General features: G+C 45.1%; 1 protein-coding gene across 3 annotated transcripts in view; it reads right to left on the reverse strand.

The window, feature by feature from the left end:
- Positions 1 to 6185: 6185 nt before the first annotated feature.
- Positions 6186 to 19366, reverse strand: part of TMCC2 (transmembrane and coiled-coil domain family 2) — a 65734-nt gene continuing 52553 nt past the window's right edge. For all 3 annotated transcript variants that reach the window (XM_027870657.1, XM_027870658.1, XM_027870659.1), the window contains 3 exons: positions 11440 to 12374; positions 8657 to 8792; positions 6186 to 7813 (listed from right to left, as the gene is read on the reverse strand). In XM_027870657.1, the coding sequence (XP_027726458.1) occupies positions 7502 to 7813; positions 8657 to 8792; positions 11440 to 12374 (1383 nt within the window). In that variant the 3' untranslated portion in view covers positions 6186 to 7501. The remainder of the gene's footprint in view (positions 7814 to 8656; positions 8793 to 11439; positions 12375 to 19366) is intronic.

Below are 19366 nucleotides of genomic sequence, written 5' to 3' on the forward strand. Positions count from 1 at the left end.
GTCTCTGTTCAAATCCTGTCAGCTTGGATAAGTCCCTGGGCCTCAGTTTCTTCAGCTACAAAATGGGAGAATTCGACTAGGTCATCTCTGAGGTCCCTTCCAGCTTTACACCTTCTAGCCTTATTTCACATTATTTCCTTCTTGTACCAAACTTTCCACTCAAGCTGGCCTACTTGCTTCTCTGGACGCAGCATTCCATCTCCTCCTTTGTACCCTTCACACAAGCCGTCTTCTTCTCCTTTTCTCCTCCCATGCCTCCCTCCTCACTTCTGCCTCTTAGAATCTCAGCTTCCTTCAAGGCTCAGCTCGGGGGCTGCCTCCTTCACAAGTCTTCCCTCGTCCCTCCAGTTGTCACCACTCTCTCCTCAAACGATCTTGTTTGTATCTGTTTACATGTACCTCCCAGAAGAATGTAAATTCCTTGAGGGTAAGAATTGTTTCCCCTCTTTGTATCCCTAGTACTTATCTTAGTGCCTTACCCATTGTTGGGGTTTAGTCATGTCTGACTCTTTGTGACCTCATTTGGGATTTTCTTGGCAAAGTTGCTGGAGTGGTTTACCATTTCTTTCTTCAGCTCATTTTGTAGATGAAGAAACCGAGGCAAAGAGAAGTAAGTGACTTGCCCAGGGTCACACAGCTAGGATTTGAACTCAAGAAGATGAGTCTTCCTGGAAGATGAGCACTCTATCCACAGAGCCGCCTAGCTAGGCAATTAATCAATAGTTGTTGAATTGCATTGTATTATCACCATTTCAATCTCAGAGATCTGTGCAGGGTTACATAGCTAGTAAGAATCCATTCAAGTACAGGTTCCACACCCCTGGACTAGAACTTCTGTGATTTTGAGAGCCTAGATTCAAGCCTGGGTCTCCTGGTTAAATCCTCAATACTTTTTTTTTTAAGGCAATTGGGGTTAAGTGACTTGCCCAGGGTCACACAACTAGTGTCAAGTGCTTGGTCTGAGGTCGGATTTGAACTCAGGTCCTCCTGACTTCAGGGCCCGTACTCTAGTCACTGAGCCACCTAGTTGCCCCAATCCTCAACACTTTGTACATTAGACATGTAAGTTACCTCCACGGTCCCATCTCCCCCTTTCCCTAAACTGTTGTGGGCTACACTGTAGAGGTGTGAGCGATAGCAAGTGGTTAATTGTGGGAATTAAGTGAACCACACTGACTCCATCTCGTGATTCAATTCTGGAGCTAGCTCAGTTTCCTTTCTATTCAATTATGGGTCTAGTTCAATTTCTGTCCTGTGAGAAAAATATTCAATTCTGGGAATTGGGAGAAAACCTTATTGTATTGTTTGAATCTAACCCTGTGTGGCTGGGAAGCTGGACCACCTCCACCAGCTGTTCAGAGACCCCTTAACTAAGGACCTCAGTTCCCACCAGAAATCCAGTCAGAGCCAAAGATTGATGCAAGGAGTTTTCTCACAATTGTACATCTCAAGCAACCTGTAGGTCTTATTTTAAAACTGGCCCATACTGATCAGTCATTGTTTCCACGTTCCTTTGATTGTTCACAGACCCTTGGGGGGAGTGGGACACCTCCTTTTCTGAATTCAGAGAATTGCACCTGTTCATTCTTCTCCTCCCAGTTCAGAAAGTCCCTAATCTTTCTTCCAGCCAGAAATCAGATCACCTAATGTTGCATTGTTTGCTTTTAATTAATTGGTCTTATTTCATTAATTGTTTTTAATGCATAAAAGTCTGGCTCCCTTTGTATTTGGGATCCAGCCCTAAGCTGAGGAGGCCTGTTCCTATTTGTTTGACAATTGGTATGCGTTGTTTAATAAATTGATATACTCGATAGCTCCAAACCTTTTTTCACCTTTTACCCACTATGGGTGTCAAACCCACATGGGCACATGGGTCCCACATGATTCCTGGACCAGGTTAAAATGTAATTGGGAAATATTTAACAAGATAAATAAAAAAATAAAATATAATAGAACACAGATGATATTCATTTGGCTTTCTAAGTCAATATGCTGTTGGCAGGGATCTTTACATATAGTTTAATGGCCCCATTTCTGTTTGAGTTTGACACCACTGGGTTACAGTGATTGTTACAAGCCCCACATGTTGGAATTCACTTTCTCCAAACAAGAGGGTGGGGAGCACCCTAATTCCCCATAGGCATCATAACCATGCTCTAACAGGCCCTGCGTGCCGCCTTGGACACCTGCCTGTTTAATGCCCATCAGTGAGATGAAGAGATGGCCCTGGGCAGAGAACTCTCTCACCCATCCCCACCCTAGAGATGGACTAAGGCCTATTGTGTGCCAATTTGGATGCATGCCATGGCCCCTCCCAAGAGAGGCAGTATCCCTGCCAGGGGTGGGGACTGAGACCTGAAGGGGCAGGAGCTCCAAGAAATAGCCAGTTATCTGAGGCAGACACTACTGAATGGTCAGCTTCTTCTTCACCCAGATGAGGGATTCCCAAGTCCTCATGGCCCCAAATTCAACCTTGCCCACATCAAAGGTGGGCAAAAGACAGACACAGGGACCCCCCAATACATTTTATAAAGGGACACCAGGGCCCAAGATAGGCAAATAACTGAGCTTAAATAACATAGGAGAGTCCATGACCAAAAAATGAAAACAGACCCATAGTATTTAGAGCTAAAAGATACTTTAGAGATTATCTAGACCAGGGATTCTTAATCTGGGGTCCATAGATATATTTGAAGGGATTCATGGACTTGGATGGGAAAAAATGACTTTATTTTCACTAACCTGTAACTGAAATGTAGTGTTTCCTTCGATGATGAATGTACTACAGAAGTACTAGGCTTCATCAGACTGCCATAGAGGTCTGTGACAGAAGAAAGGTTAAGAGTCCCTGATGCAGACCAGCCTTATCATTTTACAAAAATGGAAACTGAGGCCCAGCTAAAGGATGTGGCTTGCCTAAGGTCACAGAGATAATGAACAAAGCCAGAATTTGTTCCAATCCAATATGCTCTTCCCTGTAGCAGGCTGAACCAAGGAATCCCAGCTCCCAGCTCCCAGCTCAGGCAACGGCAGACCAGGTCGCTTTTCCTGGAAATGGACAATTCCAGGCCCATGGTGGTCAGTGGCTCAGAGGCCTGGCCCATTCTCCTTGCAGGGCATTCTTTTTTTTTTTTGCTGGTTGGATATTTCCCCTGGGCTAGGTGTTTGCTCTGTCAGTCCCAGATTTGCTGAGGCGACACTGACCCCCTGCCCTCCCCTCCTTCCCTCTCTCCCTCCCTGGTAGCCAGGACAGCAGGGAGAGAATTGTTTTTGAGAGCCAGTGAACAGAAGCCTCCTGACCTTGAGGAGGAATGTGTAAAATGTCTGTGGCAGAAAACAGCCACCCCCCACCTGCGTCCAGGAATGTAGGCTCCCTGCTTGCCCCATCTCCCTAGGGGAGGAGAGAGAGGGGGAGGAAGTGGCCTCCTGAGACAGAAGAGAATCACTGAATATCAAAATGGAAAGAGACCTGAGGGACCATCCAAAATCCAACACCCTTATCTGACAGAGGGAGAAATAAATAATAGGAAACTCAGAGCTAACATAGCACAGCAGAAAGAATACTAATCCTGGAGTCAGAAGATTGGAGTTCCGACATCTAATAATTCAGCAAGTCAAGGCAAGCTTTGACACTCATTTATTGAGCAAGGGACCTTAAGCAACTCCCTTCCCCTCTCAGCCTCAGCTGCCTCAGCTGCAACAGCTGCTAAATGGGGAGAACATTAGGGGCATTACCTAGCTCACAGAATTGGAGCTTGCAAGGAGATGCCAAGTAAATATGAGTTATTATTATGACAGCACTTTAAAGTTTAGGCAATTCCCTTGAAAGCCTGAGAGATGGAGAGTGACCTTCCCCAGTCAGTAACAGCCTTCCCCTCAAGCCTCCCACAACACTTGGCTCTGTACCTTTTTGGGGGTACTTCAATTAGCCAACAAGCATTTTTAAAGAACCTACTATGTGCTACATAGTGTGCTACTCTGCTAGATACTGGGGATCCAAAGAAATAAAACTGTGTGTCCTGCCCTCAAGGAGCTGACATTTCACCTAAGAAGCCAATTTGGACATGTTACTATACAACTGGGTATTAACAATGACTTTATTCCCCTCCTAAATGGTAAACTCCCCGAATTCAAGTGCAGTTTTAATCTAAATTTTGGGCAGTTTTATCTAAAGCTCTCTCTTTCTCTCACTGCCTACCATTGTGCTTGGCACACAGAATAAATATTTGTTGTATTTTATAGTGCAGACAACAGTAGCCTCGTTCCACGGAGGAGGAACTGGGTCAGAGAAGGGACGGGATTTACTCAGGGTCACACAGCTAGTGAGCATCTAAACCTGAAACTATGAAGGCCCAATGAGATCCTTCCCCATCTTCTCCACGCCCCACCCTCTTCATTCAAATCCAGGTTTCCTGACTTCAAGATCAGAAGCTTAGAGAAAAGAGTTTGTTTTATATTATGCTAATAATGAGACTAGAACTAAGTGAATCTGAGGATCAGATTTCCTAAATTCCTAGTTCAATGCTCTTTCCCCTTGAACAAAACACTTAATCTTTCATATATGTGTGTGTTGGGGGCCCCAAGCAGTCTAGATAAGTCTAGGACCCCTTTTCAGAGTAATGTTTTTTAAATGCATAAAATAAAATATAGAAATTACAAAGGGAACCAATTCTATTAAAATATCATTATCAAAATTTCTTTAAAAAGTTTGTGGACCCCAGGTTAAGAAGTCTACCTCTCCTCAGAGATGTCAGACTTCCCACCTTCAGGTCACAAGTGGCTCACGAAACTCCTGGAGTATTAAAATGTAATTGGGAAACGTTTAACAAAATAAGTAAAAATACAATAAACATAGATAATGCTAATTTGCGGTTTTTCGATGTCAATATGCAGCCCACAGGAATCAGTTTCTGTTTGAGTTTGACTGCCGTACACCATCAGTCTTTGCCACAATGGGGCTGGCAGGGACCATTCTTTCCTCACCACCACAGCAGCTCCATCATCTGGGAGAAAGCCCAGAGTCTCTTGTGGGTTTCGTACAGGTAGGCAAAGGTGGCCTTTGTGGGAGCAGAGCTTGGGCCAGAGTGCTCTCAAGGCATGGTAAGTTGTAGAGAGGGGCAGGAGTTGAAATGGGATCATTATCAGGCCACCTGGCCTCCTTGTTCAAGGCTCGAACTCCTAATGGGGAAGGGCTCTTGGCCAACTGGCTTGGAAAGGGAATGAACAAGCAGGCTAATTCATCCAAAGAAATGCTCCCTCTTGAGGCAGAGCTGGGGTATAAGGTTAAGGGTGGCCTCTTTCAGAGTGGACCTAGGAAAAGCAGGGGCTTTGTTTCCCTCTTGTGGCTATATCTGGGTATGACTGTGAGGGCCTTTGTCATCAACTGATGACAAATTTCTCTCAAATTCCCCTATTCCAAGAAACCTTCCCAGATGAAAAAGGATGGAGAAGGACAGAAAAGAGAAACATAGGGGATGGGCTATTTCTTTGAAAATGCTAATTTCTGGATGCTCCATGATTCCAGATGTTGCTACCAGGTTCTCTGTGCACCAGTCATAGCATCATAGATGTAGGGCCAGAACAGATCTTAGAGGCCATCTAGTCTAACCCTATCTAGTAAAAATGGGTTGAATACTTGGGGAAATAATAACAATTAATCATTATAATGATGATAATGACAGCAACTCACATTTAATATTTGCAAAGCACTTTCCTTACAACCCTGTATCATTATTCCCATTTCACAAAGGAAGAAACTGAGACCCAGGAAAATTAATGATAATTGTCTGCATGGAGGCAATGAAATATTGTGGAAAGAGGACAGGATTTTACGTTACACCTGAATTCCAATTCCAGTTTTGACATTTGCCAGTTGTGTGACCAGAGGTAATACACTAATTTGTTTGAGCCTCAGTTCCTTATCTGTGAAATGGAGTCAATACTATTTGGACTACCTACCTCACTGGGTTATTCGGAGGAAAAGCACTTTGCAATGGTTAACTATCAGTAACTACTGTTATCTTCATCTTCATCAGTAGTGGTAGTAATAGTAGTATTTTCCCAACGATTTCACCCATTTTACTACAGCTATTTTACTATAGTTGGCAGGAAAAGTACAAGAGAACATAGGACAGTGGCTTTCATGGACACGCCCTTGACAATCAACTCAGGTAACACAATATGGGTTTGAGAATTCAGGGAGGTTCTTTATTTCTCTTGAAATCCCCAGTCAAGTTCCAAAGTGGGCAGGGCTCACCCTAACCCCAGGATTCCATTGCTCATTCTCCCAGGAACCCCCTTTTCTCCTGGAAGTGCCAATGGGAAGGCAGGGACCGTGAACAGCAACCACACACAACACTCCAGTGACTTAAAAAAAACAAAACACACACACACACACACACACCCATATACAAACAATAAATAGACGTAAAAAATGGAGGCCAAGACTTAACTACTCCTGTCCCAGCTGGCGAGCTGCTCCCATAGGGTAAAGGGGGTTTGATAACTTTGTTCCCAATCTGGACTCAGTGATCCAGAAAGTAAATTGTATGGAAGTGCTATTACCACCCATATAGGAATCCCCAGGGTAAGACTCTGATTCCAGGGAAAGAAGACAAAGAGAGTATACTTTGGGGAAAGGGGGCTCCCTGGAATTCAGGATGGAAAGAAGAAATGCAGTCATAAATAAATAAATAAATAATTTGACAGTACTCACAAGAGCCCAAGACCTAAGGCGTGGGGCCCTGGGTGGGGGCAGGGAGGAAACTGTATTTTTCTGAAAAATGACAGATCGATGACAGCATGAAAAAGACAAACAATAATAAAAAAAAAAGCACACAGTTCCCAAGACACAGGGCCCCTCACCCTCCAGTCGACATCACAGGGCTCAGCTTTGCAGCAGAGAATGGCTGAGCCAGGCTTGGGAACCAGCTCCTCTCAGTCTCCTTGGGCCCTGCAGACCTCTGGGGCGCTAGGGAACACTTCCTGCCCCCTCAAAGACCCCTCCCCTCCAGTGGCCTCTCCTAGACCTCAGGGGTCTGTGAACTTCTTCCTTTTTCCCATTTGGTCTGCTTGCCCATCTTTGTCCTGAGCTCAAATGGAAAGAGGTCTCCAAAGTAGTTCCCTCCCAAGGGCCTCAGAGCAGAGGCCTTTCCTCCCTCTCTCAATGGACTTCTGGGCCCTTGGGGCCATCTCTAGGCCAGCAGATGTCTTTTAAATAATCAAATAAATATAATCCTTGGTTTTCTTCTCCACTCTGTTATGATTACCATATCTGTGCTGAGGGAGGGAAGCAGTCAGCTTCCAATCCACCCTGGGATGAGTTTCCCCTTGGGAGGGAGGAAACATTATCAGATATGAGTGAAACACAAGGAAAAAGGAGGAGGGCAACAGAGTGCAGGAATCTGGGGCGAGAGCCTGAACCAAACACACAAAAAAGTCCAAGGGGGGCCAGGTCTCCCCACTAGGGAAAAGAAGCTGCCTGGGAGCTGGGGCTGGTGATTCAGCTGGGCAGTAGCACGTGCTCCAGGAGGTAGCTAAGGGAGTCCCAATGTTTCCAGAGGAGGAAGAGAATGAGGACGAGGAGGGCGGTGCTGGCGATGCGAAGACGGGTCTTCATGAGCGGCGTGATGAAATTGGCGATGGTGGAGACGAACACCAGCAGCACGGCCATCAGCGCCAGGATCACATTGATAAACTTGCCCAGCAGTGCCCGGGCATTGGCGTTCTCAACGCCCTCCAGCTGGACCACCTGTTGCTGCTGCTGCTGGAGCTCCAGCTTGGTGACCCTTGTCAGGCAGGACTCCACGGCCTCCTGGAGGTGGAGCAGAAGATAAGAGTGAGGAAGGGAGATCTATCTGCCCAGGAAGCCTACTCTGGAGTTCTAAACCCACCTGTAACATATGGGGAAGGGGATGGATCTGGGCTGGAGCCCTCACACTGGGAAGGTTAAAATGTAAAAAGTCTCAACACATTGGAAAAGGTAGAGAGGGGCTCCCAGATGAACAGTGACTAAGAGCTGGAAGGGGCTTTGGAGAGTGTCCATTCTGACTCCCTCATTGGGCAGATGAGAAAACTGGGGCCCAGAGAGGAGAAGTGACTTGTCTAAGATCACACAGCAAGTTAACAGCAGAGCTGGGACTATGTCTTCTGACTACCACTCCTGCGTTTTGCCTATTTACAAGTAAGATCTGGGCTGTTCCAGAGGCTAAGAGTCTAGGAAATGAGGGCTTGGGAAAGGGAGTAAGTTGATTCAATCTAATCAGAAGAGCTCTACAAATAGTGCTCCTCATGACAAGGATGAGAATGCAGTCTGGTGACCGGCAAGAGCAAGGATGTACTTGCAAGGCTACAATGCAGACAGTCTGGGGATGGGTGTTATCCACAGACTGATCCATCTGCAACTGCCTACCTCTTACTGTGTACCTGGGTCTGTCTGGCTATGCCCGTGCTTTCCCTCGCTCTATCTCACCAATAGTTGCTGGATATTTTTCCCCCTCTGTGCATTTCTGTCTTTCTATGCTCCTATCTGCCCTGGCCTAGCAAAGAAAAGATGCCTACCCTATTGTTATCACCAGTCCTTACAGGAGGAAAAACCCATCCTCAGGACCCTCTGGCCTGGCCTGGCCTGGCCCGGCCTAGTTCAACCCCTATATACCTGGATGTCTCGAGCCCTCTCGTAGGACTGATAGGCCACTTTCTCTTCCATGCTGGCCAACTCCTGCTTCAGATTGGTCATCTCGTTCTGGTGCAGCTCTGTCAGGTCATTCAACTGCTCCTCTAGGCGCTCATACCTGGTGGAGGAAAGGGGGTGACAGCCCAACTGTTACTACTCACCCAATTCCTCCCCCTCTTTCCCCATCTTGTCATTCATTCATTCATCCATCCATTCATTCATTCACGTTTGACAAACACTCCATGAGCTCCTAGTTTGGACACAGGGCAACAAGAGGGGAGGGGAAGGGAAGAATATAAACACAAAGGGGAAATCTCTGATTTCAGAAGCTTACAATCTAGCTGGGGAGTCAGGATACTTGTATAAAAAGATAACTAACAAGAAAGACAACAAATGGTATGTACACTAACCAGGAGAGTATTAAAGACAAAAAGGATAATAGATGATCTGAGAGAGGCAAGCCCTGAACATAGAGATAGAACGACAATAGCTTACATTTACGTAATAATAACAGCTAGGTTTTATACAGGGCTTTAAGATTCACAAAGTGCTTTACCTAGGTTAACTCATTTGATCCTCACAACTTTAATAATAATAATAATGATAATGATAGCTAGCAATAAAAAACAATTTACAAATATGATCTCATTTTATCCTCACTACAATCCTGGGAGGTAGATGCTATTATTATCTCCATTTTATAGATGGGGAAACTGAGGCATAGAGAAGTTAAGTGACTTGCCCAGGGTGACACAGTGTGTGTCTGAGGCAGGATTCAAACTCAGGTCTTCCTGACTCCAGGTTGAGGGCTATATGAATTATGCCTCCTAGTACTATTACATATTATACAACTCTATTATATGGCACCATACTAGCACTACAATGTTCATAGAAGACTTGGTTAAATTTCTGGCTCTGTTATTTACTAGCAATGTGCCCACAGACAAGTCATTTTATCTCTCTACATCTTCAAAACAGGGATAACTTTACAATTCTATTGCCTCCCCTCTGCTACTTCTCTCCAATGTATCCTGTCTATAGCTTGTTTGTATCTAGCTGCTTGTATGTTGTCTTCCCCATTCAACTGGGAGCTCCTTGAGGGCAGGGACTGTCTTTTACCTTCCTTTGTATGCCCAGCACTTAGCACAATGCCTTGCACACAGTAGGAGCTTAATAAATATTTCTTGATTGACTGGTTGAGAGGAAATTGCTTTGAAAAGCATAGAATGCCATATGAAACATGAGCTGTTCTTATGATGATGATGACCACCCCCCCCCCCTTATTCAGGGGAGAGAGAGAGAGATTCCAGTTGGTTCCAGCCTGGTATAAGAAATTCTAAACTAGATCCATAAACTGGTCCTGTGCTCGAATTTCCCATCCATGTAACGTCCAAGGGCATTTTACTTGTTTGGCTTGAACTAGGTTTGTTATTTTGAGGCTATTCAAAGACTTTTAGAATTTAAAAGCCAGAAAATCCTGTGGAGGTCAACAAATCCATGCCCCTGGTTTTGCAGAGGAGGAAAATGAGGCCTATGGAGGGGAAGCAATTTGCCCAAGGTTACCCAGTTGTTTAAAAGTCAAGCTGGGACTAGGACCCTGAACTCCTGACTTCCAATCAAGTATTCTTTCCATGATATTGCCACTACCTTCCCTCATGCCTTCAGCTCATAAAATCATAGAATGTCAAAGTTGGAATAAAGCCTATAGATCATCTAGTCTAGCCTCCTTGTTATACAGGTAGGTAAACTGAGGCCTAGGGAGATGAAGTCATTTACTTAAGGTTATATAGCTAATTAGTAGTAGACCTGGGAACAGAACTCAGGTCTCCTGACTCTTAGGCTAACATTCTTTCCACTTCATCTTACTGTACATACACATATGTATGCATAAAATATATATAAATATATAGGCATATAGAATATAAATATATAGGCATATAGGCATATATACATATATATGTGTGTGTGTGTGTCTATAAAACCCAATATAAAATATATAGGCATATAGAATATGATAACTAATACCTCATGTATGTATGTATATGTATGTGTATATATGTGTTTATATGTCTGATTCTTTATGACCCCATGGACCAATACTGTCCATGGGGTTTTCTTGACAAAGATACTGGAGTGATTTGCCATTTCCTTCTCCAGTGTATTAAGGCAAATAAAGGTTAAGTGACTTGTCCAGGGTCACACAGCTATTAAGTGTTTGAGGTCCTATTTGTCAGGTCTTCTTGACCCCAGGCCCAGTGCTCCATCCACTAAGCCACCTAGCTGCTTCCTACACACACACACACACACACACACACACACACACACACACAGAGGCATAGGGGCAAATTAGGGTGACCATGGATGGTTTTATAGACACACACACACACACATCTATATATATATGTATATATGACTGTGTGTATATACGTGTATATACACAATGTATGTATATACAGATATGTGTGCATGTGTATGTACACGTATACATACACATACATATACATGCACACATATGTGTATGCAAAATCATCCGAGGTCACCCTAATCCACCCCCATGCCTTCAGGTGGCCCTAAGGTCCCCTTCTGGTCTCCCCATCCTAGCGTTCCAGGATCTTCCTAGATCCTGCCTGTTCCATTCTCCTCCCACAGAGGAGCTATTTGGAGACACCATCTCTCAGAGACGCTATATCTAAGTGATAAGCATGAAGAGAAGAAAGAGAATCGGGGTGGGCAGGGCCCACAGGCGTGATCATGGAGCCTCCTACCGATAGCGCTCCTCCTGTAGGCACTGGGTCATGTAAGTGTAGTCCCGCTGAAGCTGAGCCTTCAGGTCCTCCATGGAGTCCTCCATGTGTGACTGACCCTCCTTGATCTCCCGCAACTCTTCCAGCAGAGTATCTAGGTTGTTGGGATGACTATACAGAGTGTTGGACTTGGGGCTCCCTAGTCCCCCGCCGGCCCCCGCCCCAGAGTTACTGCCTGCTCCAGCTGAGCTGGCACTGGCACTGGAACACTCATCGTCACTCCCATACTTGGGACTGGACACCAAGGTGGCACTGCCGCTTAGAGCCCTGGCTGACTCCTCTGGGTGACCATCTTCCAGTGGGTCCTTCAGGTGGGCGATGTTGTCGGCACTGCCAAACTTGTTACGGATGAGGCTGGCGAATTCCCGGGGCTTGGACACCACGGCTGTATGGGTCACCTGGGAGAGCCCTGAGAGGCTGCCCTTCACACCTTCTACCACACCGCCCCCAAAGCCGCTGATGCCCGCCCGCATGTTGGCCCCCACATCCTTCAGCCCCTGCTGCATGTCCCTCAGGACGTCTTTGGGCTGTCGGGAGGGCCCATTCTGTTCGATCTCTTTCAGCCTCCGGTGGTAATGCTCTAGTTTCTTGTGTAGCTGGGCTATGGTCTGGGCTGATTTCTGGTTTTTCTTCTCAAACACCTGCTTGATGCGTGACACCTGCTGCTTGTCTGCATTGTTGGCCAGCTTCAAATACTCAGCCACATTGTCATCCCGGGCCTCCTGCTCAATCTTGATCTGCTCCGTAATCTTGAGAATCTTTTGGTGCAGGTGTTCAATAGCGGCCTTGGTCCGGTGGGGATCTGGGGTCCCTTCAGGGACATCCAGGTTGATGGGGCCATCTGAGTCTCCATGGCCGGGGCCACCAGGAAGTGTGATGAGGTCACCCTTTTCTGCCTGGAGGTAAGAGAAAAAAAGGAGAGAGGTAAGTGAAATGGATTGGGAGGAGAAGCTCTGGGGTTGATGGGATAATTTGTGGTTCTATTTCTTAATGAGGCCACTTAATTGGTTCTTTTGTGTTCTTTTGTCTTTTCAATTTTATTTTATTTTATTTTATTCTGAATTTAGTAAACACCAAATAAAATAGGCATTTCCAGATATATGTGTATATATATGTGTAGAAAAAAGAGGATGGTATCTAAAAGTGCAGATCATTATTATGTACACCTTGCTATTCTAAAACAAAATTTTTACTGATTTTTTCCTTCTTGTAATTTCCCCCTATATCCTTTTTCCTTTCCTCTCCCAGACAACCATCTCTTATAACAAAGAACTGATTTTTTACAAAGTATATACAACAAAGTATATATAACTTTTAAAATATATAACAAGTTTAGCCTGTAGCTTTCAAAGCTACCCTGCTTGTTTATGCTTCTTCCTGGCCTTCCTTTTATTCTCTTCTCTTTGTTTTTTTTAAAAAAAAAACAAACCACTCTCTCTTTTTCCCTTCTCTTTTTCTTCCTTCCTTCCTTCCTTTTGTTATCAAATCCCTATTCCTCCTTCACTCTCCAACCCACATCCCACATGAGGAAAAAAGAAAAAGAGAAACCAAACTCTTGCAACAGGAACGCATAATCAAGCAAAACAAATTACACATAAGTCTTTTTGCACCTTGATTTCCCCGCCTGTAAATAAAATATGCACTGGAAACTTCTGGGGGAAGGACAAACACCCTACATCTATCTCAGTATTGACACTGAATAAGTCCAGCTCTTTGTTGGAGAATTGTAAAGATGATGTCAAACTTATTCCAATTCTCCATTCCAATATCCACTGGAAAGTCCTGCCCTCCCCAGTCTCAGCCTCTTGCTGTCCCCAACCATGCTCCACCTCGTGAGTCTGTATGTGACCCCTGAAGCACTCTGGGGTATGGGTGATGTTACCTTCCAGCTTTCATGGGGAGTCACCAATATCTTCCGCTTCATGGCGGTGGGTGCATCCAAGCAAGCCCCTCCCCTTTTCCCCAGGCTTTAGGGAGAATTCAGCCAACTGGCTAGAACTCCCCAAGAACCAAAGCTAAAAGAAGTGACTCACAGGCCAGGTAGGATAAGTTAGGTGAGAGGTTCCTGAACTTTCTGAGGACCTGAAGGAGTCAGGTTCTGAAGGGAGGCAGTCGGATTGAGGGGAAATGACAGACACTGCTACCTTCCCCTCCCAGATACAGCAGAGCTCTACACAAAACACCAGAGTGTCACTTAGCCACAAGGAAAGAGAACAAAGAAAAAGGCAGAGAGAGATGGGGGAAAACATAGGCAGATGGAAAAAGAATGAAAAAAAAGAAAAGAAAAGAAAAGGAGCTAAGAAAGGGGGGGGAACACCACCACCCCAAATGCCCAAAGGACAGAAAAACCAGGAGACTTTTCATAATGGCACCAAACTCCTAGGCTGCCTAGTTCAGCCTGGGGTATCTTATCACAAGCAACAACGGAAGCAGAAGGAAATGGCTCAACTTGGGTATTTTTACGCGCAGCACACCCTACGTATATTGCCATGTCAGCTGGGTTCTTCTATGTATTTATGTGTTGGAGGAAGGGAGTGAGGTGGACGAGACAATGGGGTGAAAGCTAAGAAAAGCCCCATTTCGCACCCTGTGACAGGAAATAGATTCACTCCAATTAAATGCAGAAGCCACTAGACCTGATTTCCACCAAGGTGCAAAGTTATTGGACAACCTGGCTTTGTCAATGTCCTGAGATAAGAGGACTCAGGGGCTCCAAGGCTGGAAGTCAATCAGCTTTTCTAGCTCATGGTCCCTTTAGCCTTTGATGAATTTGCCATTAACTTGCTGCCCCACCTTGGACAGGTCACTAATTCTCTCCAAGAAGACCAAGTCTTATCCTCCATGTTATTTCTTTTAGTCTTTGCTCTTTCTCACTCTCTCTCCTACAGACTTTCACATATTCAGTCTTTGTTCCTCAGAATCTCTGGTTGCTCACTACCAGGAGACAGAATTTTCCCTTAGTCACTTAATTTAAAGTGAAAGGACCTGGGTTCAAATTGTGGCTTTTCCACTTGACTGCGGACAAGTTGCTTCACATCTATGTTGTTGTTGTTGTTGTTTCAGTCATTTTTAGTTGTTTCCAACTCTGGATGATTCCATTTGGGGTTTTCTTAGCACAGAGACTAGAGGGGTTTGCCATTTCCTTTTCCAGCTCATTTTACAGATGAGGAAACTGAGGCTAACGGGGTTAAATGACTTGCCCTGGGTCACACAGCTAGTAAGTGTCTGAGGTTACATTTGAACTCAGGTCTTCCTGACTCCAGGCCCAGCACTCTATCCATTGTGTCACCTAGCTGCCCTTCACTTCTATAAAACAGGGTTAATACTGATTATACTACCTATCTCTATTTATTTATATTTTTAATTTTTGATTAGGTAAAGAAGCCATTCTCTGCCTCAATTCTTATTAAGCCTTAACCACTGAATGGGTGTAGCTCTGGTCAAACTCAGACCCGTTAAAGACCGTAGCTTGAAAAGCCCAAGGTCCCTCACTGCATCCTGGGCCATCTCTAGTTGTCCTGATCTATATCTTGCCACTTGACTCAGATGGCTCTGGAGGAGTGAGGCTGGTGACTTTGCACAGTCCTCCCACACTTAAACCCAATTCCCTCGCATGTCATGGCATCACCTCCCTAATACCATGGTCCTCTTTGAGAATAAAGGACTAACAACAACTTATCTCACATGGCTGCTGTGAGACTCAAGTCATTAACAGATAAGCACTTGCTAAATAGCTACAATGTGCCAGGCACCGTGTTAAGAGCTCACATTCTTTCTGGGGAAACGACATACTCACACACAAATAGATACAGTATATATATGTACAAGTGAAATACAAGGTAATAAATTAGATCATCTACATGAAGTGCTTTTAAAGCCATACACAATGCTTTCTAAATGTCAGCTCTTATTATTCTCATCAATAACCCTTTTCCTTTTCTAGGGCAGATAAGTAGTACAATGGGTTATAACAGTAGACTTGGAGTCAGGAAGGTCAAATATGACCTCAGTCACTTACTAGTTGTATGACCATGGACAAGTCACTTAACTGCTGTCTGCCTCAGTCTCCTCACCTGTAAAATGGGGATAATAATACCACCTACCCCCGAGGGTCGTTGTGAGGATCACATGAGATAATATTTGTAAAGCACTTTGCCCAGTGCTTGGCATATAGTGGGTGCTACATAAATCCTTGTTTCCTTTCATCCACTAATCCATCTTAATCATTGAATTTTAGAGCTGAAAGGAACCTTGGGATAACTTCTCATTTCACTGATGAAGACACACAGGTTCTTGAGGTAAAGCAGCTTGTTCATACAGCTTGTAAGTGGCAGAGTTGGGTGTTTTCCAACACCTAGTTCAGCATTCTTTCCCTCATCCTGCCCTGGCCCTGCCAACCAACTAAACTTGAGCATGCCACTTAATAATGTCCAAGCCTCAGTTTTCCTTGTCTGGAAAATGGGAGAGAAGACCTTCCAACCTCACAGGGTTGCTGTGAAGACCAAGTGACAATCTGTCTTGTGCCAGTGTTTGATAACCATTAAGCACCATGTGCATACTGATTAACAAGAAGGCAGGGCCCTGAGTTTGGCCCATGGCCTCTCTAACCATGTGGTCCTCTTCCTTTTCTATTTGTGGGACAGACACAAGCTACTCTCAGCAGCTAGGTTGAAGGAGCAGAAGGTTGAGACAAACTAATGAGATGGGAAGCTCCTTGAGGGCAGGGTCTGTCTTTTGCCTCTTTTTGTATCCCCAGCACAGAGTACCGAGCACATAGTAGGTGCTTAATAAATGCTTATTGATTGATTGGTAGATGACTGGAGCTCAAAGAAAGGCCTCTGGTCACTAATCTGACTTACTGAGCAGCCTTTTCCTTCCCAAGGGAACAATTTAGTCCCAGGTGGGTTAGGAATTGGCCCCAGGATGGGGTATAAAGATAGCAGATTGCCCAAATACCCTGGTCAATGCAACCAACTCAGATGCAAGTGATCAATTGTATTTTAGAGATGGCGGGGGTAAAGGTAAAACCTCACTTCTCCCCAGCACTAAGCTGCTACTGCTGTTGAGGGGGAGGTCTCCATTCACAAAAGAGCCCCTACTTTTGAAGCTATTTCCTTTGGGGGAGGATTTCAATGCAGGCATAGAGAGTGGCATGAAGAACTCCTACAAGAGCCAGGACTGCCTACTGGCATAGTCAGCATTTTGTTCTTCTCCTTGAGTTGCTATTCTAAGTGCCCTGGAAGCAGAGGAAGGAACAGCTGCCCTGGGAGCTTGCGGGGGGGGACCCTGAAACTATCCTAGATGAATGGAGCAACAGAAACCTTCGAGTTGGAGAAAAATTATTCCCTCAGGCCCAGGAACTAGAACATTATTGCTGGCTGATGCCTTTGACTTCTGAACCTGCTCCAATCTGCTGGGCTTCCTTGCTCCTACAAACTTTTCAGTCCTTCCTTATTTACCTGAGACCAGAGGACCATAGATGGACAGCTGGAAGGGCCCCTGAAAGTCATCTAGTCACAATTTCCCGACTTTAAAGATGAGAACACAGAGGCCTAGAGGGGTAAAATCAGTGACTTGTCCAAGGTCACTTGGTTAATAAGTGGCGGAGCTGACATTCAAACCCAATCCTCTTTCCATTCTACCATGCTGTGTAGTGGGCTTTAACCCTCTTCTGCAACTTACTTTTATACAGCTGAAACAAGGAGAAAGAAAAGCATTGGATTCCACCTTCACCTTCCACCCTTCTATCTTCTGTCCTCATCGGGGAAGAATACTTATACTAAGATCAAAGATGTAGAGCTAGACGGGACGTCAGAAGGTTTCTAGTTCAACTCTCATCTTCCCATCCCCCCAATTTTATTTTGTTATCATTTCCAGCTTCTCTTCCTTCCCCAGCCATTGAGAAGGCAAGAAATCCAAAACCCCCGACAAAAATGAAGGCATGCAAAACAAAAGTCTGTATGAGCCATATTTAAAAAAAAAAAACAAGAAAGAAAAAAATACTTCAATTTGAGCTTTGAGTCCATTAGTCCTCTATCTGGAAACAGCGTTTTTCATGAGTCCTTTGGAACTATGGTGGGTCACTGCGTTAATCAGAGTTACTAAGTCTTTCACAGTTGGTTATCCTTACCAGTATTGGTGTTACTGTGTAAATGTTCTGTTTCTGCCCAACCCTGCTCACCTTACAAATGAGGAAATTGGGGGGGGGGGGAGAAGCAGTTAAGTGCCTTGTTCAAGGTCACAGTGTGAGGGACCTTGGGACTCAGCCCAGTCTCCTAATTTTATAAACATAAAAACTGAGTCTCAGAAAAGTTAAAGAGCTTGCTCAAAGTCCAATAGCTAATTTGAATCATTAGTACCATTAGATTAGTATCACTGAAGGCAGGGGCTCTTCTGCCTCTGTGTATCTCCAGTGCCTGGCACACAGTAGGTGTTTAATAAATGTTTATTGCTTGATTTATGAAGTAGTCAAGCCAGAACAAGAACTCAGGTCTCCTGTCTCTTTCTACCCTCCCATGCTTCCTGAAACTATTAGTAGCATCCAGAATCCCCTTTTAAGACACGTCTACCTGGTCTTTGGACCCTAACTGGCCTGTAGGTAGGTAACTAATAGGTCCAGAGGGATCCCTCAGTGGCTCTCTCCTTGGCTGCCTCCCTAGATAACATCCTGCAGCCATCTCTGGGTTGTGCCAGCACACATTCATATTGGGCTTTCATGAGGGAGAGATAGGGAGGGGAAAAGCTCTACAGAAGCTGGCAAGACTGTATTCTGCAGGGTAATATGGCAACTGCAAAAAAAGGAAGAGTGACAGCTGAGCATCTCCACCATCCTTGCTTAAGGGAGGGTCCCCCATTTAGAAAGTAACCAGTTGTAACACAACAACAATAATAGCTAACATTTGTATAGCACTTTAAGGGTTTGCAAAGTCCTTTACATAGGTCACTCATTTGATCCTCACAACAACCCTGGGAGGTGAGTGCTATTATTATCAACTCCATTTTACAGATGAGGAAACTGAGGCAAACAGAGGCTAAGTGACTTGCTCAGAGTTACACAGCTAGTAAGTGTCTGAGGCATGATTGGAACTCTGGTCTTCCTGATTCCAAGTTCAGCACTCTATCCACTATCCTGCCTGGTGGCCTAGGCATATGGGGTGACAGCCGTACCTTTGGTGAGTAGGAGGGGAAAGGGCTAAATAAAAAAAAAAATCACAGAAGTTGACAGATCCTCCCCCACCATCCACTCCACCCCTTCCCAGGTGCACACAGTTCCACCCATGCCCATGCTCTCAGGCAATATGTCACTAATTCCATTAGTCACTGCTATACTGAGCACACTGGTGATCAGGGGAAGGAAGATTTAGCAACAGAGATGCAGAGCCTATCCTAGCTCCCTAACCTGGGGATAAGTTATTCTTGAAGCTCAAGGGTTCCAGTCTTCCACAGACCCTGACACTGATCTCTCTTCCATACTCAAGGCAAATCGACTATCTGAACTTAGGAACCTGAAACCTGGAAAAGGGAACATTTTAGGGTTCTAGAAAATGAGGAATATTCCTTCTACTCTAACCAGAAGCCCACTCGTCTGCTCAGGGTCTCCTACCTCCATCCCAGAGGGAGTCCAAAGAACCACTGGCTGTGCCTGGCTAAGCTCGAAGAGAATGTGAACAAGCCAGTGTTCAGCTGCAAGCCTTGTAGAACTGCCAACAGCTCCTCTCCCAGGATGGGCAAGAGGGAGGGAGGCTGAGCTGAGGACAGCACTGGGCAATTGTTTCTAAACTTTTCAGTCACAGACACAGGAGGGGGGGGGAGATGGAGGGAGAGGGGGAGAGGAATGAGAAGGGAAAGAGTGGGGGTAGGGAGAAGTAAAGAAGGGAAAGGGGGAGGG

The sequence above is a fragment of the Vombatus ursinus genome, unplaced genomic scaffold, assembly GCF_900497805.2.
Source record: "Vombatus ursinus unplaced genomic scaffold, bare-nosed wombat genome assembly UNPS02014798.1, whole genome shotgun sequence".
In the NCBI taxonomy this organism is placed as follows: domain Eukaryota; kingdom Metazoa; phylum Chordata; class Mammalia; order Diprotodontia; family Vombatidae; genus Vombatus; species Vombatus ursinus.